Genomic DNA, 25,809 nt, shown 5'->3' on the forward strand with positions numbered 1-25,809 from the left:
AACTGGGGATTCAAAACACATTCCAGAGTTGTATTGGGAATCCTCAGAAGCATTGCTACACTTTTGGTCATATTATAAACTCTCTCTCTCTGTAACAGCTTACCTTGTAAAATGTCTTCTTTTTCCAGGTTATCTTTAAAGGAGAGAAAGGAAAAGGAAGAACTGGGGAAATTGGACTGGATGATGTGAGCTTGAGGAGAGGCCTGTGCTCTCAACACCATTAGCGGTACACACAGACTGGCCAACAGAACATACTTTTATTGTCCGTGCCTCGTAGCTGAGACAGATGGCAGATTTGCAACTTCTTCTCCCTTGTCTTTGTGAAATCCCAAATTAAATAAAGCACATTTTCTGTAACGGCAAAGTAACTTCAAACCAACGCTGGAGATTTCCATTAACAATTATCCAGTTCACATTATGTAACTGGAAAGGGCCTCCTGAATTCAGAATTAAGGATATAAATATCCTTTGTGAACAAGAACAAACTTGGCTAGACATCATCAAAAAGAGTCTGTGGTACATACAGGAGTTGCATTAATGGTCTGCTGTATCCTTTCCATTTTGCTGGTTATACTGTGTGCCCTGAACTGGTTCAACTTCATAAACTGAAAATAACTCAAGCCTAGACCTGGCCCATGATTGTTCTACTGCCATCGCCTTTTAAAGAAGAGTGTTACATATATATATATAAAATAGCATTTATACCTTTGTTTTATCTTATTAACAAGAGACAGTTATTATAGAGTGGGCACTGCATCCCTTAATATTGGTAGTGCTGTGTTCTGTATAAAGATGTACTGTTATTAATGTATTTATATATGTTGTGTATTTGGAGAATCTAGTGGCAAGATAAAATGGCAGCTGTGCACATCCAAGTTAAACTAACATACGGAAATCTACACTGACAGCAATGCAGGAAGTTTTCACAGTTTGTCACTTGCTAATAACTAATCACTGTTTTGCCTATTTTATATGGTTCCAAAAAAGGCTGAATCAGCTTCACACATAAATGAACATGGCGCCAGCATCAAGTGTAGGCATGGCTGGGTCCCTGCCAAGGGCCCACACCCCAGAAGGGGCCCACTGACAAGAGCCCCCTGGAGTTTATATTCATCTTCACCATTGTGACTTGTGTGTTCATTTGCTCAGACAACAGTGGTTATGAGAAGGAGGAGGAGTAGAATGCCACTTCCTGTTTGCTCACTGGCCCTCTGCCTGTCAAGCAAGCAAGTGGTAGCAATGATGAGAAAGAAGCTGAGGAGCAATCGCAGCTCCTGATGATGGTGGTGAGAAGGTAGAGTCACCAAAGAAGGGGGCCCGAGGCCCCTCAAAAAACTGGAGCTGGCACTGAGTGGACATAATTCCAAGGTGGCTGCTAGATTCAATAGAACAGTGTTGAGTTACTCATAAAGGTTCATCTGACAAAACCTGGCCTTGAAGGGTGCCCTTGTGATTTTACTAGCCCAGAAAACTTTGCCAGATCTGTGTTCTCTCCATTCTCAGAAGCTATTAAAGGTCAAAAGAGCTCTCTCTGGGTCAGGAAAAGGCCATCCTGCTATATAAATTAGTAATAATAATAGTTGGCAAACTGACATGCAGCTATTGATCGGCCTGCTATACATTACGACATTTTTGTATCCGCTGTCCCCTTGCTCCAATCTGTGTTACCATCATTCTTGCAAGAGCAGAATGAGACTAGGAGGCGAGACAAACACGGTCAGTTGTTGCTGAACATGGCAGGAGACTGGGGAGATGGCACAATGCCAGTCTCATCTTTCTGGTGGGAGGAGCACCCAGATGGATCTCTCTTGCTAATTACATATTTATTTCTAGAATTAATTTCTTAAAATTTCATAATTTTCCCTTCAATGTGACTGATGTTCGTCAGCGTTGAGAAAAACTAAAAAAAAAAGAGAGTAAAGAAATGAAATACACTAATCAACACGGTACAATTTCAACAAAACAGCACAGTGTAAACTCCAATCCAAGAGAGATTTGAATGTCTTAAAAGAGTTAAAAACTCACACTAAAAACAGGGAGGGGGGAAGAATCTTCACCAGAGATGAGATGGCAAATGGATTGGCAGCAACTGGGCTTCCCTTCCTAGTTGCCACCCACCTTACATCAGGTGGGAAGTGTACCTGGAGAAGAGCTTCAAATGTCAGTTTCAGTGTATGGGTGGACTAACAGAAGAGCAGATACTCCAGAATATGTAATCCTGGATGCACAAACCAACTTAAATTTTGATTCTGAAAAGGTTTGCATGGCCTTCAATATCCCAGGAGTTACATGTATTTAAAGAATGCTCAGGTCTTCCAACCATTTGTACAGTTGAGTCAAGTGACATCAGTGAGCAATGTCATTGGCAGAAATAAAGTGAATCGGAGCTCACACTAACAGGAATATTCATTCAGATCATCTTGATTTTGGCTTATGCCATAGGTAAACTTATCTCCTAGTATCAAGCAACCATACAACTTCTTCCTGTCCTTGCCAGACACATTGAATAAACTATTATTCAATATTTACTCTGTACAGCACCATGAACATTGATGGTGCTATATAAATAAATAATAATAATATAAAGCTAGTAATTTTGTTAGATTTGGCCAGAAATAGTGTTTATTGAGTGACTTCGTTTTTGTTTTACTAGTCAAAGCTGCACTCCCAAAGGTAAGCCTGAAACAGTTTTTAAAGTTCCCACTGCAGCCACTTGTAGAGCTTATCAGGCAGACAATTTGTAATGCAACTGGCCAAACTCTGATCAATTCATCCTAGTGAGCGGCTATAGTAGAAATATGTAAGATCAGTCTGACTGTTGGTAGGATATCCCCCTCATGTACGTATAGCTTTGTAGATTTTCAGTCCAAGTAAATTTTAGAATTATGCAGTGTGGCATGCCAGTGGGACATGTTGAAATTCTCTGGTGGAGATGCTATTTCAAATGGAAAAACAACAACCAATACTTCCAACATAATCAGATCTTTTTCTTAGACCAAATACCATCTTTATATTTTAAGGTGTGTGTTGTTGTTGTTTCTAAAAAGTATAGCTGTGTTTGAATGTTGTATTATTAATATTGTTATCGTTATATTGAAACAATCTTGAAATCTGTTGTGTGGATTAAAGGCAGTGTGCTCAATCCTGCAAAATTAGTCATGACCAATTTCTGTTGAAAGCAATGAAATGGGACTGTTTTATTGGAGCTTTGCCCCAATAATTTTGATGGGATTTAGTCATGATTAACATTGAAGGTGCAATATTATACATGTTTCAACAGAAAAAGGTTCTAAAATTCCCAGCATTCCCCAGCCAGCCAGTCATGCTTGCTGGGGAATGTTGAGAGTTGTAGAAATGTTTGTCTGTCAAACCATGCATAGGATTGTACCTTTGCTGAATTGTGTAGTTTACTGAATTATATCCAATTCCTCTTGTTTCTGTTTTAGCCAGTAATATATAAGTGGGGTTATCTCAATGTAACTTTGATAAAAGCTATTTCTAACTGAAGAAATAGCTTTATCATATGCTCCAGCCCTGACTTCTGGTGCCACATACCTTGACATAGGCTACAATGTAGAATACTTTTAGGAGTATCTGTATGTGGAAACTTTTGATTTTTTATCTTGTTATGTGGAAACTTTTGATTTTTCTAACACTGTAAATCACCCTCCTACATTGGCATCACAATCTGAGTTTGAAATTACCAAAGTTTCTAAAGCATTTTGCTGGCCCTGCCTTTAGGTAAAGTGGACGAGCCACCTCAGACAAAAGATACTGGGAAGTGGAGTGAGAAGTGGTGAGGTGTTGGAAGAACGAACTGTGTTATGTCACGTGTCCTACCCCACACCCTGTAAGCTAGCTTGCTGCTCTCAGGTCCAGTGGAGGGCACTGCCCCGTCACCAACGTTGAAGTAATATTCAGTTGCCAGTCTGGTTGGCTTTTCTGCATGGAATGGAAGATGCCATCTTGTCCACCTTAGGCAGCAAAATATCCTGTGCTGGCTCTATAGCCAGGGCCTGTGGTTTCTTTTGGGCAAGAAAGGAGAATGAAATTTTAAAACCCTCTAATTGTGGGAAGCTAGTCAAGTGTTTCTCTGGATTGTGGCCATATGCTTCCATGTTGTTCTTCGATTGTAGTAATGTACTGTCAGTATTAAAATGTGTATTTTATCATGGGCCCAACTCATACCATCTGACAGGAGGGCAATTGTTTATATACTTCTTTTGTAATTTTAGAAAACGATGCTTTAAAAAAACCTTTACTTGGTCAAATAAGATTGTGTGTACCATTTTTCAATATAGAATCTTACATGCCCTGGGATGCCAATACATGTACCCACAAGGGCTTCCAATTCAGTATAATGTAGGGATTCTGCATGTGCCTCATCTATTGAAATGAATGGAATGCCTACTCACAAAAATTCATAGGAGTATGCAGGGAATTTATGATTAAGGGTTTGATCTTTTAACCCTGATACAGTCCACCATATGTATCATGCTTTGTGCTTGTAATGGGCAAAAGCTGTTGGCTATTCCTAATAAAGGGAGAAGTCGCTGAGAAATATGTGGGTTCCTGTTTCTAATGGAGATTCTTTGTCATCAATGTTTCCACTTAAGGAGGATTTCAGCAAGGGCAATTTTGAAATTGCCAATCAGGAAACTGGATGCATGAGTTACTTCTGCGTCCGCTTGTTATGTTTCTAGTATAATTGTGAAAGAGGGAAATTGTTTATCACTTTTGTGGTGAGATGCATGGGCACCAGACGCAAGTATAGCTCATGCACTGCAATACTGGAGATGCGAATGATCTCCCATTTGACTATTAAAAAGACAGGCGCATCTTCCATGCAATATCTAAAAGTGGACTCTGTTGATTTGTCAAAAAGCTCTTTGAAATGACTTTTCCGGTAATGTTCATTGATAGCTTGATTGAGAAACTTTTTCAGCTTTTGGGCTTAAATTTGGCTTCATTTTTTTAAAAAAACAACAACAACACCCTGTTTTTTCATGCAACCTTTTCGCGTATTTTATTTTATTGGCCACGTCTTCCTGTTATCATGCTAGATTTTAGAGAGATCTAGATTTGTCTCCCAAAGCCTTTCATAGGGGTATAAAGTTACATAATCCATAAATAAATAAATAAATAATAAATCCTCCCACTGACTGTCAAGTCAAGCAATATGCAGATTATTGTATGTACAATGGTCTCAATCCGGCTGCATATGTGGTGCCAGAAAGTATTGTGTGTTGGTAGTTACACAACAGTGGATGGAGATGTGTGTTGTCATTCCATTTCGAAACCAACAAAATGTAGTGTGACTAAAGATGCAGATCTGGGCCAGCACATCTGCATCCGATTTGTGTGCATAGAAAGCCAAGCAGATATTCCTTGCTGGATTGGGGCATTAAAAAGGTACCTAAAGTCCAAGGACAAATAGTGGCATTCAGAAGTATGCATACAGTAGTTTAATTTTTCCTTCTTCCTTTATTCAGTGGCTTTATAATTGTGTCAAAACAAACAGTTCTAATTATATATTTTATCTTTTTGGTGCCAACAAACCTATATTGCACTAAGTTCAAATGGAACACATTATCGAAAGTACTGTAGGATGTGTTACTGGCTAATATTTTAATATGGTTTTAAAGAAATGTTTAACTTTCCCCCCAAACTAACTCAAAATAAAGATACCTTTGTAAATTTAGAGGCACTGGTAATCTGCTATTATTTTCCTTTTGGAAATATCAGTCAGCTGGATTCGGACTGAGTCATACTTCGAATAGACCCATGAAAATCTATGGGTTTTGGCCTTTAGATTTCAGTGGTACCACTCTGATTAAGCCTGGATCCAACCAATAGAATACAGTGCAATGTATAAATAATCTGATTTTGTCATCCATGTAAGGCTACTTCAATCTGATTTATCAAATAAGAAAGGTACTAAACTTGGTATACTCTTATTCCTATTATTGACAGAGCTAAGACTTCAAGAGTGAGGGCAGGAATTTTCCCTTTTCAGCCCTTTTCCAGTTTCTTTGATGTGCATCATTAACTCAATGGTTGGATTCTTTTAAAAACTAAATCAAACAGAGAGGCCAAAAGGTCATGTTTACTGCATCTAGGCAGTGTGGAAACAAAGCAAAGGTAGAAACAAAGCTCATTACTCTGTTGACATCTGACATTTTTTTAGACTACTCTATATAAACAATCCTTGTCTTGCTGTATTTCTGTTTCTTTATTTGGCTGCACTATCAACTGGAAAGTAGTTGTTGAGGCAACACTGGGTGATGACAAGCACATGTGAATGGGCCACCACAAATATTGCATTAATTTATTTATTTAAAATATTGCATTAAAAAAATTGCACCAGAAATACAACTTTGCTGTTGCTTCACATCACCTAAAATGCAACATTTTTTCAGTAGCACAGTATTCTTCACTGAGGGGTCCAAGGGGATGTGGCTCAGAGGAAGAGCATCTGTTTTGCATGTAGAAGGTCCTAGGTTCAATCCCTGACATCTCCAGGTAGGGCAGGGAGTATTCCTGCCTGAAACCTTGGGAGCCGCTGCCAGTCAGTGTTGGCTATAGTGGGCTAGATGGACCAATTGTCTGACCACAGTGCAAGGCAGCTTCCTATGTTCCAAGTGTGGTTCTTTCTCTGTCTTCTTGGAGGAGCGGCTCACTCTTTGCTAGGGATGGGCGAAGTCATCTGTGTACGATTTGTCAGATGCTTGCCTTGGTTGTCAGGCTGTGCAAGCTTCTTTTGAAGTTCGGTGAGGCCCAACACATGCTGGCAGGCATCCAGCCTCACTCTGGAAATTTCCCTCTGTTGTGTAAATGGTGGCTGTTTGCACAAGAGTAAAGACACAAATGGAGCGTTCACACCTTTTCTCTTGCATAAATGGAGCCTTTATGGCTGCCATTTACACGAGGAGGGAAATGTGCAATATTCAAAGCCTCCAGGTTGGGCACCCCTGACCTAAGGATAGTGCCTTGTTCAGGGGAACTGCCAGACTCAGGAGTAGTGCAGCCCTATCCAAAACAGGTCACACATCTCCATTTAGATCAGTGGAATTCCCAACTATAACAACACTTCTGTCTTCTCTGGATTAAGTTGTAAAGAAATACTTTTTCAGGTTGCTGGCCATATCACTTCTAGAAACAAACTAAACCATATCAATTGCTTTGGTAATATATTCATTATGTTTCTTGAAAGAGGAAGTATCACACAGCTGGTTTTCAATATATATATATATATATATATATATATATAGTATGAGACCCACTTAATTCAGTTTATTCTTCCTCTGGCAGAAGAACACAAGAGCAAGTTGCCATAAACCTCTTTCTGTGTTCATTAAATCACGTTATCTGCTTCTTGGACTTACACCCCCTTGTCCTAGAAATGCAAAGTTGTTTCTAATTGGTCTGCTGGTTTGTTACAACCAAAGTGTCAACATTTGCTTGAGTTCAGGTTTCCTCCTTCCATGTTTGCTGGTGGGGGGTGGGGGGCGTTGGAGGGGAGGAACGTCAGGGCTGCATGGCACCACTCTGCTATTTTCCTATTTCTGCTTCAATTGCCTTTGATCCACGCTCACTACTGATACAGTAATTAATACCTTGCTCTTGTTGCTGGGAGGCAGTGGAGAATGGAGGGGGAGAGATGCTACATTGCTTGCTGTTTCTACTTTTGGATCTCGGTGGCTGAATTGGAGTACCCATCTCTAGATGCAGCAGTGCCCAGTGTCCCATAGGAAGGGCAGGGAAGCCAATCCTAACCCCAAACAGCTACCAGAGGAGAAAAATCATTAGAAGATATGCATCCTGAAGACTGACATGGATGAGAAATGAACCCAACGAAGGACTCTTTTTAAAAAACAAAAAACAAAAGAGCATACATCTTTGATGTGGCCATTTCATGATCCCTCCCCACATTTTAATCATTCTGGGCCATTGTTTCCATCCATTTCTTTGGCCTTGGCAAGTTGTCAGTGAAATCTGTCTTCCTTTTCTCCACTCTTTACAAATCACTCTTTCAGATGGTTCATGTCATCAGCTGTGATCTAGTAGTCAAAAGTATGCAACACCAAGGCCCAGCACAAAGGAAAGTATTCCTGGTTTCTCAGTCCAAAGCATGTGTAGTATGTCGCATCAGCTGGAGATGTTAACACAAGGGGTTGTAGCTAACATCTTAATCATGAAACAATGTAGTTGTCCATTGAAGTCTTACTTTTTGTAGATCAGGGTTAGTTTGTGATATATGATAGGCTAGTACACAGCAATAGCCAACATGGGAATTTTAAAACAAGAATATCATTAACAATAATAGTATGGTTGATACATATAAACACATGACATCTGATTATTATTCTACAGAAAGCACCCTCTAATGGCACTACTGCCTAGGCGATGTGCGTGTGTTCCCCAAGTGTACTTTTAATAATAATATTTAATATTGGCCACAACACAATGCAGAGGTAAGCAAGCTTAAGACTCATGATTTGAATGGGCTTATGCCTGCTTAATATTGTGTTAGGTTGCAGCTGGTATTTCTAAAGCACTTTAATTCCTTAAGTGTTCTTTTTGCCAAAGCCTTAAGTTAAATTGACTTTAAACACTGAAAATCACATGGTTGTAAGAGCAGGCGGAGCTCCAGGCATGCAGATGCTTCCCAATTCATTAGAGGCCTTAGCTAGACCTAAGGTTTATCCCGGGATCGTCCCTGCCTGCTCCTGGGATATCCTTTGCGTCATTTACATGAACAGGGATGACCCCGGGACAATCCTGGGATAAACCTTAGGTCTAGCTAAGGCCTCAGTCTGGGTATCAGGATGAGACCAACTGAACAAGTAACCCAAGCAGATACTTGGGTCAGCAATGTTTTTCCACGTTGCCAAGGAGGAGCAGTTTGTGATTTGAGATTGATCTGGCAATGTCACAAAGGATACGAGCATCCAACTCTCAGGGCACCCAGCATTCCTTGCAAAAAAAAAAAAGAAGAAGAAGACACGTTTGGTCACAATTTCATTTCATAGCAGTGCAGCTGCTATATATTTTATGCTGTAACTTATGGTTTTAATTTTGGTAATTCCCCAGAGAGCTCTGGCTATTGGGCAGTATGGAAATAAATAAATGGAGGGTTTGGGGGTAAGATAAATGCACTGGGATGTCTTTGCGGGGAGAGTTCTGCAAACAATGAGTATTTCCAAATACTGAATTAAGAATGGTATGACACAACTTTGCCTATTTCTTTAAATGCATGGATTAAGGCTGTAACCTTTACTCTTTCCACCAGACCAGCTGGGTGCAGGTGTGAGCAAGGAAACTCAATCTGCAAATCTCTGCAGGCGATTTCCTTGGACAGATGGGATGCTTAATTTTTAACTGGGGACTTGGGTAATATTAGCCACATGATCTCTTCCAGGTGCCCTTGGGTAAAATCTAGCACACCTTGTATACTGTATACTGTGTTATGTAACTTAAGCGGAAGGCAGAAAAGGCACTTCCTAGTCCTGTGCTGTACTGGTCAGCAATTTGCATAAAAGTCAGACACATTGACTATATTAAAGTAGTTATTGCACCATTAAGCTGGGAATGAATGAGCCAGCCACCTCCATATAACATTCTAAGGGCTTTGGCTTGTTTATAATGAGATATTCTGACTGCCTGAACACCAGTGCTGATTACAAATTTCCACAGAAGAAGCTGTTAAATTAATTACACAGTAAAACATTATGCATCGTTGTGAGTTGTTTAGAGGTGCCAATATCCCTGCAGCATTAGTGAGATTTTTGTTTGTTTGTTTTGGCCATAGATTAATGAATCAATGGGTGAAATTAAATATGAGCTACAAGGCAAACATCTGAGAGAGTAACCTGTTTTCTGATGGGAGTAGTTCATTTTCAGAAAGGTGTGAACTTCAGTCACTAGCTGTTAGGTTGAGCACTAAGAACATATCTGCAAACATTTATGGTAACTTGGTGTTGTTGTTTTTCCTGCTAGAGAAATAACAGACTACATTAAGAGCGTCACATATGTGGCTATACGTTCCAAAGGGGTATCTGTCTCTATTTATTTATTAAATTTATATACCACCCCTTAGCCGAAGCTCTCTGGGCAGTTTACAAAAGTTAAAAACAGTGAACATTAAAAAGTACACAAAATTTTAAACCAACAAAAATATAAAAACAACAGTATAAAACAACAGTATCCATTTAAACAACAACAGTTCTGGGGTCCATTAAAAAAAAAACCTTAGTGTAAAGGAAATCAGGGTCCACCTGACAACCCTGCAGGGTAGGCTTCTGGACCAAACGTCCTGAACTCCTGAGTTGCCCACATCCCTGCCTGGTCCACAACCAGGGCGAGCCAGATGTTCACAGGAATAAACCACAGACACACATTTAGGGACCAAAGCAACTTTATTGCAATCACTAAAACTACCACGTAAGGCCTTGGTCGTAAAATAGCCCTTAAAAGAAGAGGAGGGGGAAGAGTAAGGGGAAGGGGGAGGGAGAGGGAGATGTGGACGAGGAGGAGTGAGGAGAGAAGGTGAGGAAAAGCTCTAATACTTAGCCATTACCCCAAGAAGCATTCATACGACCCCACACCCAGCCAACATCCAGCTGGCCTTCTCCAGAATACCCACACACGTTAAAACATTAAAAAAAAAAACCTTACTAACTCCGGGCAACTTGTATAGTTGCCACGGACCTGATCTTCCCACTTGACATACGCACGCACCAGCAAGGAAGATGGAGGAGCTTCATCACAAAGCTTTTTATCCCTTTTTGGGACCCCTGGTCCCATGACCTGAGTAAACCAAGCCGTGCCCTTCCCGGGCAGTAACCCACTTCCCTCCCAGAGGGGCCAAGCCACCTCTTTTTCCTACAGCTGAATCCTGTTGAATGTGTCCAAGGCCCTGATAATCTCCAGGTGCCAGTGGGAGTTGGACTGGCTCAGGACAGAGATGACCTTGGCTGGCAGCCATGGAAGCCTGGCACAGCTAGTTTGAACAATAGCCCATAGATCCTACCTAGAGCAGATCTTCCACCCTCATAGCAACAGCAGGTTAAAGGTGCAGGCTTGCACCCCTGTCCTTCACACTTAGCATATGTTGTTAAATGCTGTTAAATGCCTGGGAGAAGAGAAAAGTCTTGACCTGGTGCCAAAAAGATATCAATGTTGGCGCCAGGCGAGCCTCATTGGGAAGATCATTTCATAATTGGAGGGCCACCACTGAGAAGGCCCTCTCCCTTGTTGCCATCTTCTGAGCTTCTCTTGGAGTAGGCACGCAGAGGAGGACCTTAGACGCTGAGTGCAGTGTACAGGTAGGTTCATGTCAGGAGAGGCGTTCTGTCAAGTATTGTGGTCCCAAGCTGTGTAAGGCTTTATAGGTTAAAACCGGCCCCTTGAATTGGGCTCAGAAACATATAGGCAGCCAATGAAAGTGGCCCAGAATCACTGTTATATGTTCAAACCTTCTGGTTCCGGTTATCAATCTGGCCGCTGCATTTTGCACAAGCTGCAGCTTATGAACTGTCTTCAAAGGCTGCCCCTCCAGTTTATGATGCCTCCCCCAGTGTGGTATCTAGTGGTGGCCACTGCCCATTGAGGCTGGTGGGGAAGAGGGCAGAACAGCTAATGGTAGGTAGAACCAGGGTAGGCAGATCTGTATTTCCTATAAATGCCCTCCCCAAAGCATGCAGGATAAATCACTTGTCTCCTCACATCATTTTATGTGTACCTGCCACATGTTTTGACTACAACTCCCATCAGCCCCAGCCAGCATGACTATTGATCAGAGATAATGGATGTTGTAGTCCCAAATACCTAGAGGACTTTGGGGAAGGTTATAATATAATTATCTTCAGGGGCTAAATAGATCTCCCAGGGTATGGAGTGCCACAATGTAGCCCTAAAGAATTCTCTCTGATGTCCCAGACACCCATTCCTCACAGTCCCCGTGGGGATGCAAAGAAGATCCTCCCAGCAGAACTAAGGGAGCGAGTAGTGTTGTAAGTAAGGAAACTAGTTCACACTAGGGCTGTGCTCTGCTTCTCCTCAGATCGGAGAAGCAGAAGCGGATCGGGGTGCTTCGCCTCCACCTTAAGGTGGAGGCGAAGAGGATTGGGGGAGCAGCGGAACGTCGCAGAGTGGATCGAGATGAAGGTGGATCCTTTGCCTCTATCCGGAGCTCCGCAAAAAAGGTAAGGGGGGGTTACTTGGCCCTGCCGCTGCCGCCGCCGCCCATGCATCAACAGCAGCAGAGCCAGGTAAGGGGGCAGGGGGGAGGGGTGTCTTACCTGGTCCATTGCGGCCCGTCGCTGGCTTCACTAGAGCCCGCACTCAACCCAAAATTGCAGGCCGCAAGCAGGGCCTACAGTTCCTGGTTGAGCCGCGGGCTCTAGTGAAGCCAGCAATGGGCTGGGATGGATGCAGGTAAGGGGGGAGGAGGGAGAGGGCCTTACCTGGTGCCGCCCCTGCCGCTGTGGAGCTCCAATTCGGAGCCGGAGCTCCGCAGCAGAGAGGAGCGGACCCTAGGTGGATTGAGGCAGGACGGAGCGGGCCCGATCCGCAATTTGTGGATCGGGGGTGGAGCGGAGCGGGGGGTCCGTGCACAGCCCTAGTTCACACTCTCCATAACTGTGACTCCGTTTCCATTCTCTCTTCCCCTTTTTCCATGCAAAAGTAAAGGGGAAAAGCTCAGTGTTGATCTCCACAGGGTTTAGAAGGCTGACAAAACACAACTTCCCTCTGTTGGAGGCCACTATTATTCCCATATTCCAGAACCATTAGCCTTGTTACTCTGTCATAGCAAAAGCAAAGGGCATCTATATATGAATACATTCGTGAAACGCTTACTACTAGAAATCTACCAAACTGATTTTGCTTTAAAAACAACAACTAAAGCTTGAGCAGTGTAGACATGCAGAAAATTCTGAAACTTCGAAAAAGTCCAAAGCTTGAGCTTTAATAGCCAAACAGTAAGTTTTCGTGTCTTAGTCAGGGAGCCTGAGGCAGTTGGGGAATTACAGCTCCCACATAGCTCTGAGCTGCTCAGGCACACAAAGAGAAAAACGCAAAGGCAGGGACAGAGGGAGGGCCTTGGGCACTGTGAGTGGAGCCCTCTCTCGGAGGGCCATATGGGTTGGAGAAATGGTGGTGGAGAATGCTTTGAGGTGGAGGAGGAAAAGAAGCAGTCCTAGGAAAAGCTGGATTTTAAAATGTGGGGGAAGAGGGAAGGAGATCGGCTTGAGGCCTGAGGGGAAGACAGCGGTGACTGGTGTGAAGAAGTGAGGGGCAAAAGCCCTCAGTTGTGTAGAAGGAAAATAATCTTCATACAGCTTCTGAAGAACTGACATAGCAGGAGTCAAGGAACAGTCTGTTTCACCCTCAGACTGCTAGTGCCCATGGCGACATGGGCTTTACATTAGTAGCATGGAATTCTCAATACCACCACCACGTTGAAATTCCCAAGATCCTTTCAGGGCAGTGGGGATGAAAGTTACTGTAAAATTGTTAGTAGTGTGGATAATGCCCAAAGAGTGCTGTTGTCTTTGCAGATGGTGATTGGTAGAACGGAGAGCAAATCCAAAGGCAGCTATTTCAGGAATAGTCACCCTCCTGCTATTTCCATCAAAGGTTAATGAGGACGCACCCTTACACTGGGGCTGCTGAGAGCCAAAGCGCTTGAGCTCTTGCATCTATGTGTTGTTTTTGCATAACTTAGAGAGGCGATAAAGAAAAAGAACGTTTTGAAGGACCGTCAAAGGCTTAATTAAAGCATTTATATCTCAGGGTGTGTATTGAAAAATTAAGCGTTCATCATTACAGCCCTTCTAAGTGGCAGCTTTATTTAATTAACGTGTGTTACACCTGGGAGATTTTGCTTGATCTGCCTCTTAACAATAACATAATTTCTCTGCCCTCGGGACCCATCAAACTCCCTGGATGTTTTTTCTGGCACAAGTGACCAACTTACTTTTTGACGGAGCTGCCAAGCAAACAGGAACAATCGGATGCAAGTAACTGCAATGTGAGTGTTGTCTTCTACTTGCTCAGTAGCTCTTACCCTTCTCGTAGGGAATGCCAAGTTACCGTTTCAAAACTAAGTCCCAAGAAAAAGAAGAAGAGTAATAAAAGTAAAATAGCCAGGCATTCCATCAAGCTATTATTACTGCATTTATCTCACCGTGATACTTGCCTTCCACTCCAAGAAGATTAGTCAGCTGTCAAAAAAAGAGAACGTTTTCCAGCATATATATATATATGTCTCGATATGCCAAGGCATAGCTTGTGAAAGCCTGCTTGAGCTGCAAGTGGCTCAAGGCCATCCTTGTGTTCTTTTGCTAAAACCAACACGTCTCTTGTCTTTGTGCCCTCTACCATACACCTGCCATGAGAAGATTTGAGTGAACTTTGATGGAACTTCTCACTGCTCCAACATTAAACTTGAAATAGTTGCACTCCCACCTTCATGCCAAGTAGCCTAAATTCCATGTCATCCCCTCCCCCGAACCCAACGCACTTCTGCCTAGGGATATATCACCAAAATTACAGCACGCCAATGTTCTCCGAATTCCACCTGAAAGTTTGTTCTGACTTGAGTTTGTATCAGAAGTACAATGCTTTCCACCCATTTCACATGAAAACTCATGTATATTTTTTCCAAATGTATGCATCAATTGTACACATTTTTGAAATGTACACATTCTTCTCCCTTGATTTAAGCATATTTGTAGACATTTTTGAAATCTCATTTTTTAAAATATATGCATTTTTAAAACATATGCATGATTAAAGTGTAATTGACTACATTTTTGAAATGTACTCATGCTGTCAAACGCCTTTTATGGGAAGTGAACTTTTAGGGGTGGGGGACTTTATGCCGCAGATTGTCCATGTTCAGTGGGAAAGAGAAGAATGTAGAGGAGAAGAGAAATGTTGGTTGTGTGGTTTACACCTGAAGTAATGTACATGGTCCCTAAAGCCGCCCCCTCCATAAGAGGAGGTCTAAAATTACCTAGCTGTGCCACTGAATGTAGATAATAAGACAATAAATGGTTGAACAAGCTATGGGTTCATTTACATTGACTTTACGCTGATTGGTGTGGAACTGAAGGTGACTTACTTGTAGCTCGCCAATGACATCAGTGTGGAAACCATCTGGGTGTGAATGCTTCTACTTGTCTCCTTGCAAGTGCCAAGTTGTAGCACTAGAAGACAACAGAGTGAGGCGTAAAAATGGGCAGAGAGAACCATCTAAATGAACCTTCGTTAGAGGAAAGCGTTCCACAAAATCTCCCAATCTTATCCCCCTGCTCCCTTTGTGCATTCAGTATACAACAAAACGTGAAAGGGATCGGACAAGTCCAGTTTCCACCTGTACCACGTTATCGAACGATTTGCCTTGGGCACATTCATATTTCTCTTTGCTCTTACGTTGTGAACGTTGTGGAACTCTCGGCGACGCTTTTAAAGAGATGTAAATGGTGCCCATTCTTGAGGCTGGCAAAGAGGTGGCACCATAAACCTCCAGCATATTTTTAGCTGAAAAGGCTTACTGCCAGTCACTAAGCCTTAGGACAGCCTTCCTCAACCTGGGGCGCTCCAGATGTGTTGGACTGCATCTCCCAGAATGCCCCAGCCAGCTGGCTGGGGCATTCTGGGAGTTGTAGTCCAACACAACTGGAGCGCCCCAGGTTGAGGAAGGCTGCCTTAGGATAAGCATTGCAACCATTTAGAATGTTGGGGGAATGTGCAAAAGCTGGGAAATGAACAGACAATTGGCAGTTGGTGGGAAGGGGCGGGGTCAAAGGAAGGGGGCAGGGCCAATTGGAGAACCCCCGGAGGGAGGGATGGGGAGCCCAGGAAAGCTGGATTTATTTATTTATTTATTTATTTATTTATTTATTTATTTATTGCATTTATATACCGCCCCATAGCCAAAGCTCTCTGGGCGGTTTACAAAAGTTAAAATCAGTAAACTTAAAAACAAATGTACAAAATTTAAAAAGGTAAGAAGCATAAAAACAACAGTATCCTTGTAAAAACAGCTATTCTGGGGTCAGTTAGAAACAAACAAATTCAAATCCAAATTCATTTAGCCCTGGACCTGAGCTTTTGTACCCCCTACCCTAAGGAATCAGGGTGATGACATGGTCTCCCACCCCCTCCATTTTATCTTCGCAACAACCCTGTGAAGACAATTTCATGGGTACTGCAAAGTTCTGCAAAATCCATGCAAGTTCTGCAAAGTCAAGGGTAGTAAACCTTTTTTGGGGCATGTGGGTACATTAGATGCTGGCCAATAGTTTAAAGAGAAACTTTGAGAGAGACTTTGCTCCCAAACGTAGACACATTTCTTCCCCTTTTCCCCACTACATTTAAAAGGGTAGACATGTAATAAATCAATAAAAAGTAGGATGACTGTACCACACTATGAGGAGCAAACCAGCTTTCCAACTGCCTTGGAAAGTTCAAGTTCAAAGTAACCTGAAAGGAACTCTTAAGCTCTGTTTGTGTTGGAGAATGGGCAGGGCATCCTATTTTACCTGCATGAAACCTCATGTAATAAATAAAGAGAAGTCTTACATCAGCAAAGCCTTTCTGAAATGACAGCTCTTGATGAACAAATCGTCTTACCTTGAGCTCATTAGCTGTTGAAGATCTGAAAGCTGTTGGGAGACAGGAAATTATACATTCTCACAGCCCCTTTCCTCCTTCCTAAAGACTCTTAAGAATGCCATCCAAAAGGCTTTTGATTGTTCCTACCTCTAACCGCATTTCAGCCCGTTCTCCTCTCTGTTATTGGTGGGTCTTTAGGGGGTGAGACTCTTGGGACTCTTGGTGAAATGCAACATGACTAATTCGCAGGAACTGCCATAGACAGCCCGACTTTGTTTAGTGTATATGAAGAATCCACCTTTCATATTTTTGCAATCCTCACATGTTGTTATTCACCTGAGGGTACACAATTCCAGAGTACAGTCAAATCATTCCAGGAAGAAAGGTACCGCTACAGCTCTGACCAGAAAGCATAGAGCATCTCTAGTTAGCAGAAATAGAAACCTTGTGACCAGGGCCGGCCCCACCATGAAGCGGGAGGAAGCGGGTGCAGCAGGCGGCGCTCCCTCCCTCCAAAGGGTCTGACACTTCTTGAACCTGCCAACTGCCTGCATGGTGGTCAGCCGGTTGGCCAAGCAGGCAGCCTTCAGGACTAAGAAGCAGCTGTTTTCTCCTGCGCTGTGCTGCACCTCCCTTCCTGCTCTGACCCACTTCACTTCTGCATCTCCCAACATTGCCCACCTGCCTGGCTCCATGCACCTGGTTTACAGTTGGCAGCTGGTTTACTTTTGTTCACGTGCGTAGGCATGCCTGCCTCCCCAGTGTGCTGCGTTCCAGGACCTCTCATGATACTTTGCACGATGTGCAGGTGCTGTGCAGCTCCTGAAGGCAGAAACCCCTTACTTGCAGTGCATGGGCAGTTGGGCAGATTGGGAGGGAAAGGGCAGTAGTGGCGGTGGGTCTCCACTTCAGGCAGTGGCCTGCTTTGGGCAGGGTCTGCTCATGAACCCCAAGACATGCCCCTACAGCAGTTGCTAGCTTCTGTCCCTCACGTCAGTGGGATAGTCAGGACACCTCCCATTGGTCAGCTGTAAGGTGGCAGAGGTGGGGGGAGAATGCAGAAGCAATCAGCCAATTAGCTGTGCTGTGAGGAGGAGGTCAAGGGCAATGGGATTGTGTATCTGCAGTGGGGCACTGCGCAAGCACTAGAGGGAGACAAAACAGTGTGGAACTGTGCTGGGAGATTTTGCAGCACTGAGTTGAGCAGAGCACTCTCGGTGTTGAGGAAAAGATCCATCCCAATCTAAGGACCACGAATGAACCTGTTGAAAATTGCCTGCCTGGTGACTTACTGATGAGGCCTTGCATGGTGAATGAGGGGGATAAGGAGAAGAGACCACCAAAGGAGACTTCCAGCCAAGTCTTGCTGAGGCTGTGTTGCCCTCATCTGCCTGGTTACTTCTGCTTGGCTGGCTGCTCCTGCCTTGTTCCCCTTTCCAGCTCTGGGGCTCCTGCAAGAGCTCAGCCCAACTCCTGTGAGTGCTCAGCTGACCCTGCAGCTATAGGTCCTTGCGGTGCAAAAGAACAGGTTGCTTTAGCGAGCCCCACTAGCTTCTTTCTTCCTGTGGCAAAAGCCAGAGTAGGCTCTGGAGAGGACCAACTGAAGGTGGCAAGGAGGCAGTGGTACGCCTTCCTAGCAGGGATGGTGGGAGAGCACTACAATTTGCCACTGTTCGCACCCCGCTGCCTGATGCAGACACATGGGCGCGCATAATGACAGAGCTGGCCCATGGTTGACTTTGACTTCTTAAATAACAGAAGGCCTTGACTTCTTAAATAACAACTTTGGTCTGCTTTTACATAGTTCCCAAATCTTCTTGAGTTATGATTAGCATCCAGGACTTGGTCGAAAAATATACAAATGTGTTCAACTTTCATGTGATTTGCTCAGCTATTTGAGGAAAGGTCCTGCCACATTGAACATGCACATGTTGGACATAATAAAGACTCTAAGAAAATCAGGATTAGCCATAATTAGAAATAACTGTTTATAGCATTGCATTGTTTTATGATTTCCAAAAAACCCGTTGCTTTCACAATTTTTTCTTACATCCAAGGAAGGCACATTTTCCCTGCAAAAAACTTTGAATGAGCTGCAGTGGGAAACCTGTTTATCACATTCCCTCTCTAATGCTTCTTGAAAGCCAAAGCTTAATAAATTAATAATCTCCAGACTTTGGAAACCCGAAGATCCGGGGCAATTCTTGTCAACCTAAAGAGCTTTTAAGATTTCCTCCACTGGCTATCAATATTGCCCAACCATTCATAAAAGAGCTCTTCTTTCCATCTTTGCTCCAGCAAGCAGAAAGAGAGTATTGTTCTTGGGTAGTCAGCTCACAAGTGATCTCTATTCACTTCTCTTTCATACAACCCTAATCTAATTAACGAAGAGAGAAAGGGGAAGGCTTTAAAAGGGGAATCTGGGGTGGCAGCCAGTCTGAATATCACTTTTGTTTAACTTTAAAGAGAAATTAATGGCATGTATCCTTATCATAAGGAGAACCAGTGGCCCGATTCTCATGTCACAGCAAGGCAGGGGTTTGTTCGTTTTTTGTGGGTGTGTGTGTGTTTAATGCTAGAGTTTTAACCCTGAGTTAAACCCTAGGTTCCAACTGTGGCTTGTCTCTGCCTTGACATGGCAAGTTTGTAGTTCAGACGTCATGTTATACAACCCAGAGACAGAGCATGTCTGGGTTGTTTAGATTCTCCCGCTTGCAGTGGGAACGAACGGGTAGCATGCACCAGGCCAGCACACTGCCACATTTACAATAACCCAGGGTTTAAAAAACGAAAACCTGGATTGTTGTTCCATGTGAACCAGGACAGAATGAATGTTAGGAGGCCTAGGTTCAAATCAGTACTTTGCCATGAAGCTTACTGGAGGCTGAAGAAGTGCTCCACCTCTTAATCTAACTTAACCTAACCTAATCTACCTCACAGAGTTGTTAATGTAATAAATGCTAATAAAATAAGCACCTGATTGCCAACCAGCCATTATTCTACTAGCTCAACTAATGGCCAAAATGAATGTTTTGCTATTGGCCCTCTCTACCCTCTACTACATTGACCTACCTGAAAAGAGAGTAGATGCTGATCTATGTGACACACCATAGTGTTTTAGCGTGTGTGTTTTCAAATTCAGTGGATCTGTCTTTTTGGTACCCATGGTTTTGGGTTTGAGGAAGCCACCACATGGAGCCATTAAAAGTGGCCTCCACGTGGCAGCCATTTTGTATGTACGAGTCTGACTCATTATCTCCTTACTGTGGTAGTATTCACAGTAATAGCACAATAAACAGTTTAAAAGACTACAGGGAAATCAACCCCTAGCACTCCCCAATTTTCCCCTCACCCTAAAACAACTTTGCAGTCAGATCAAATGCCATCCCTCTAAAATTAGTTTATGAAATCTTAAAATCAGATTCCCCAATCTCTTCCTATTCTGTGTTTGCAACACTTTTCTTCTTCTTCTTGAGGTGACTGAACAGCTTCATAACACGCCGGTCTCAAAAACAGCAGCCCACAGCACAGACACAAAGGGAGACAATAGCAGAGTTAATAACAGCATAATCCCAGGACTGTGACAGAAAGTCAAGTCCTGACAGTCTGCACTCCAGTCAAGCAGGGGGAAACAAAAACTTGGCTGCTGTAATTCTGCTCTTCAAGAAGAACCAGAGCAAGAGTTTTGACAAAGAACTATGCTATCGTATCACCTTAATGAGTTCACATTTTTAACTCTTGGCTCCTGAGACACAAGTTGAAACCTGGAGATTGTTATCTGACTGGTGTGCTGCTTTCAGTAGGATTGGACTATTGGGCAGTGTTCTTTCAAAGAACATTTCTCCCCTGGGAAGAAAAAATAAGGCAACAAGTTTTTAATGCATTTATTCTTGAGCTGTGCGCAAATGACCTCTCAAAATTCTCCATCCTATTTGGGGGTGGATAAATTCTCCCTACAGTTTCTCACAGGTAGGGCTCATCATTGGCTGGCGTTGTAGCACAGCTTACTTCTCCTTTCCAAAAGGTTTGGTTGGGGAGGGGGGAGGAAAGCCATAACAGCAGCAACTGTGGTAGCAGCCTGGCCCCCATTTTCCATCCTGCACAATGCCCCAAACCTAGCTGGTATGCTCGTTCCAGAGCATTGTGGGGGAAGGTGGCCATTCTATAAAATGAATTGAAGTGTAGGAAGTGACAAGCTGCCATAGAGATGGTTGTACAATGAAAGACTGGACACCCGCACACACTCCTCAGCCATCTCATAAGTAAGGTAAGCACAAGAACCCTGAACCAAATTCAAGAGAATTTCTCTGAAATTTCTTCTCCTTTGAATTTCTTTTCAAAAGTAATGTCTTTTCCATCAAATTGAGTGAGAATGCTCCCCGCAAAAAAATGTGGGAGAAATTTTTGGCACAGCACTAATTTATTCTATCTTCGCTCTGAGACTTGGCCACAACTTCATGGAGGTTTTGAAAGGATTTAGAAGTGAACATCTCCCTTCATTGACTACAACATGTAGAAAGAGATCCCTTTCCCCATCCAAACCCCATCCAAATCATTTAGGGTTTTAATGGTAAGAACTAGGGATGTGCTCCGCTTCTAATCGGACCGTAGAAGCAGGAGCGGAGCGGGGGGCTTCGCCTGCCCTTAAGGCGGAGGCGAAGAGGATTGGGGGGCCGGCGGAGCATGGTGAAGAGGATCGAGGTGAAGGCGGATCCTTCGCCTCGATCCGGAGCTCCGCCGGAAAGGTAAGTGGGGTTTACCGGGCCCTGCCGCTGTCCCCCCGCCCTCCTCTCCCTTACCTGCCTCTGTCCGCGGTCCGTCAGCGTCTTCAATTGAGCCCGTGGTTCCAGCAGGAAGTCTGGGCCGCTTGCGGCCCAGACTTCCTGGTGGAACCGCGGGCTCAATTGAAGACGGCGACGGACCGCGGACGGAGGCAGGTAAGGTCCCCCTCTCCCTTGGTCCCTTACCGGGCTCTGCCGCCGTCGCCGCATGGGCAGCGATGGCGGCAGGGCCCGGTAACCCCCCCTATGGGGTGGAACGGAGCTCCGATCCGGATCCGGAGCTCCGAGCGGAGCGGAGTGGGCACAGGCGGAGTGGGGGCGGGGCGGAGCGGCCCGATCCGAAAATGGCGGATCTGAAAGTGAAGTGGAGTGGGGGGTCCGTGCACACCCCTAGTAAGAACCAGCACCTTGAATTGAACCTGGAAACAAATTGGGAGCCATTAAACTTGGTTTAATATTAACATTACATATGCTCCTACCAGCCTACATATTAACATGGAAGATACTTGACTGGATCTTCTTATGTTATTTTCTTCTTCTAAACACAGCTGATTTGGATTAGGTCCACGGTCTTGCGGGAGGAGGGAATCTAATTGTTTACTTTACACTTATCCAGTTTACTATCAAATCGGAGCTGCTTTTAGAAACCACACGGACAGCCTTATAACATGAACAAGGGAATCATATAATGCAGCTCTGGTCTGTATCACTTCAAGATGGTCAAGTCAGGTTTATTTACATACTACTCTTCTGCAATTATTGCGCTTGCAACAGATTCATCATAGCGATTAAGTTCATTGCAAAAATTGGATGGACATTTGGATGGCCAGAAGTTGACTACCACTGTAGCCATGTAGATACTTTCAGGGTGTTCACACATATTTTATTGTCCCTTCAAGGTCGATTTCTGTGGAAGGCAAAAAGCAAAAAGCAAACTAATGTCTGTTTGAAAAAGAGAGGGTTATTTAGGTACTAAGCGTGCACATCTTTAAATAGGAGGGTTTTTATTGGAATACTGGATTTTTAAGAAAGATTATGGGAAAATATGATGTCAGGGTGGACTATGATTGGCGTTCCCTTCCAGAATTTGATTGCTTTCTGGTCTGCACTTTGTTGTCCATATTACACCAGTTTTGTTATCAGGTGCACTGGTGGCTAAGCAGCTTCTAGGCACAATTCAAGATGCTGGTTCTTACATATACAGCCCTAAACAGATTGGGATCAGGGTATCTGAAAGACCACCTCCTCCCATATGAACCTGCCCCATAGTTTAAGACCTTCAGATGTTCTTCTGCATGTCCCACCACTACGAGAGGTTAAGCTGGAGGGAACATCGGATAGGGCCTTCTCAGGGACAGCACTCTACCTGTGGAACTCTCTCCGAAAGGATATTAGTCTGGCCCTTCTTTGTTTAGGTTTGGTGGACTGCAAAACCTATTTGTTCCATATGGCTTTTTGATATTTTAAATCTCTTAGATCTGCATACCGTTTTTAAGATTCTCTCCTGCTCTCCATTTCTGCTGTTGGTGATGTTTTAAAGTTTTTTAAATTGTTGCAAATTTTCATGGTAAGTCGCCTTCAGGGTGGGGGTATATTTGGGCCAAAAGGAGGCTCATAAATTCACAACTAAATAAGTACTTAAATGATACAGGGGAACCAGTGGAAACTGTGGGCCCCACTTGTGCAAGTGGTGAGTGCTTATAAAAGGATCTCTCTGGATCCTTCTGCTCGCTATATGTCTTGATCTCAATATGGCTTGTTATCAGTTCCTTATATATCTTTTCCCAGAATCATAGAATCATAGAATAGTAGAGTTGGAAGGGGCCTACAAGGCCATCGAGTCCAACCCCCTGCTCATTGCAGGAATCTACCTGTCCAGCTGCCTCTTGAATGCCTCTAGTGTGGGAGAGGCAACGACCTCCCTCGGTAATTGGCTCCATTGTCATACTGCTCAAGTTTTTCCAGATGTCCAGCCAGAATCTGGCTTCCTGTAACTTGAGCCCATTATTCCATGTCCTGCACTCTGGGAGGATTGAGAAAAGTTCCTGGCCCTCCTCTGTGTGACAACCTTTCAAGTATTTGAAGAGTGCTATCATGTCTACTCTCAATCTTCTCTGCTCCAGACTAAACATGCCCAGTTCTTTCAGTCTCTCTTCATAGGGCTTTGTTTCCAGACCCCTGATCATCCTGGTTGCCCTCCTCTGAACACGCTCCAGCTTGTCTGCGTCCTTCTTGAAGTGTGGTGCCCAGAACTGGACACAGACACAATACTCAAGATGAGGCCTAACCAGTGCTGAATAGAGGGAAACTAGTACCTTGCGTGATTTGGAAGCTAGACTTCTATTAATGCAGCCCAAAATAGCATTTGCTTTTTTTGCAGCTACATCACACTGTTTGCTCATATTCAGGTTGTGTTCTGCAACAATTCCAAGATCCTTCTTGTTTGTAGTATTGCTGAGCCAAGTGTCCCCCATCTTGTAACTGCATTTAGTTTCTTTTTCCTAGGTGTAGAACTTGGCAATTATTCCTTTTAAATTTCATTCTGTTGTCTTCAGCATAGCTCTCTAGCCTATCAAGATCACTTTGAAGTTTGTTTCTGTATTCCAGGATATCAGATATCACTCCCAATTTTGTCTCATCTGCAAATTTGATAAGTGTTCCCTGCCTCTTGAATGCCTCATCCAAATCATTAATAAAAATGTTGAAGAGCACTGAGCCCTGCGGTACCCCACTTGTTACCTCCCCCCAGTTTGAGAAGGTACCGTTGATGAGCACTCTTTGAGTCCAATTCTGTAGCCAACTGTGGATCCACCTGAGTTGTTCCATCTAGCTCACCTTTAGGTAGTTAGATAACCAAATATCATGGGGCACTTTGTCAAAAGCTTTGCTGAAGTCAATATATATTATGCCCACAGCATTCCCACAGTCCACAAGGGAGGTTAACTGATCAAAAAAATGAGATCAGATTAGTCTGACAGGATTTGTTCTTGACAAATCCATGCTGGCTTCTAGTAATCACTGCATTATTTTCAAGGTGCTTACAGACTGACTTCTTTATAATCTGCTCCAAAATTTTCCCAGGGATGGATGTCAGACTGACTGGTCTGTAGTTCCCTGGTTCCTCCTTTTTGTAGATAGGGACAACGTTAGCCCTCCTCCAGTCGTCTGGCACCTCACCCATCTTCCATGATTTCACAAAGATAATAGACAGTGGTTCTGAGAGTTCTTCTGCTAGCTCCTTTATTACTCTAGGATGCAGCTCATCGGGCCCTGGAGATTTGAACTCGTTCAAAGAAATTAGGTGTCCCTTGACCATTTGTTTATCAATCTCAAACTGCAATTCAGCTTGTACTTCACTTTTTCCAGGGGGGTCATAGACCGTTTTTTGGAGAAGACTGAGCCAAAGTAAGAACTAAGCACTTCAGCCATTTCTTTGTCATCTGTTATCAATTTACCATCCTCATTAAGCAGTTGAGCCACCATTTCTTTCCTCTGTCTTTTACTATTCATGTATCTGAAGAAAGCCTTTTTATTGCTTTTAGCATCCCTTGCTAGTTTCAGCTCATTCTCAGCTTTAGCATTTCTGATGCCTTTTTGGCACCTTCTGTGCCAGCTGTCTGTACTTTTTTTGTGTGGCCTGTCCTTCCTTCCACTTCCTATATGTATCCTTTTTTGTTTTCAGGTCATCTCTCAGTTTTTTGTGAAGCCACATTGGTTTCTTCTGTTGTGTTCTATCTTTTTTCCTTGTTGGAATTGTTTGTAATTGTACCTTTAAAATTTCCTTTTTTAAAAACTCCCACCCATCCTGCACTCCTTTTCTCGTTAGGCTCACTTGCCATGAGGCCTTACTTATCATAGTTCTGAGTTTATTAAAATCAGCTTTCCTAAAATCTAGAGTACATGTATGGCTACACTCAGCTTTTGCCTCCTTTATAATCAAGAATTCAAGTATGATGTGGTCACTTTCCCCCAGAGTTCCTGTAACTGTCACTTTATCCACTAAGTCATCCCTACTGGTCAGTATCAAGTCAAGGATAGCTGATCCTCGAGTTCTTTCCTCCATTTCTGTACGAGAAAGTTATCACCCACACATGTCAGGAATTTCTTGGAAGGGCCACTTTTGGCAGAATTTGTCAGCTATTTGGGTAATTGAAGTCCCCCATCACTACTATATCAGACTTCCTTGAAAGACTAGCAATTTGTCTTCTCCTTGATTAGGTGGTCGGTAGTAAACTCCGACTATCATGCTCCTTTTATTCCTTGCCCCATTTATTTTAATCCAGATGGTCTCGATGGGGCTCCCAGGCTCAACCTCCTGTATTTCTGTGCAGGGATAAGTATTTTTAACATATAGTGCAACTCCGCCTCCCTTTCTATTTCTTCTGTTCTTTTTGAACGAGTG

The 25,809-nt window shown here is 43.4% G+C and overlaps 1 protein-coding gene across 3 annotated transcripts in view; it reads left to right on the forward strand.

The window, feature by feature from the left end:
- NPNT (nephronectin) overlaps positions 1-1,734 on the forward strand; it is an 89,348-nt gene extending 87,614 nt beyond the window's left edge. For 2 of the 3 annotated variants that reach the window (XM_063135653.1, XM_063135654.1), the window contains one exon: positions 129-1,734. In XM_063135653.1, the coding sequence (XP_062991723.1) occupies positions 129-224 (96 nt within the window). In that variant the 3' untranslated portion in view covers positions 225-1,734. The remainder of the gene's footprint in view (positions 1-128) is intronic. The other variant, XM_063135655.1, reaches the window with a different exon arrangement.
- The last annotated feature ends 24,075 nt before the right edge of the window (positions 1,735-25,809 follow it).

The sequence above is a fragment of the Elgaria multicarinata genome, chromosome 10 (assembly GCF_023053635.1).
Source record: "Elgaria multicarinata webbii isolate HBS135686 ecotype San Diego chromosome 10, rElgMul1.1.pri, whole genome shotgun sequence".
NCBI lineage: Eukaryota > Metazoa > Chordata > Lepidosauria > Squamata > Anguidae > Elgaria > Elgaria multicarinata.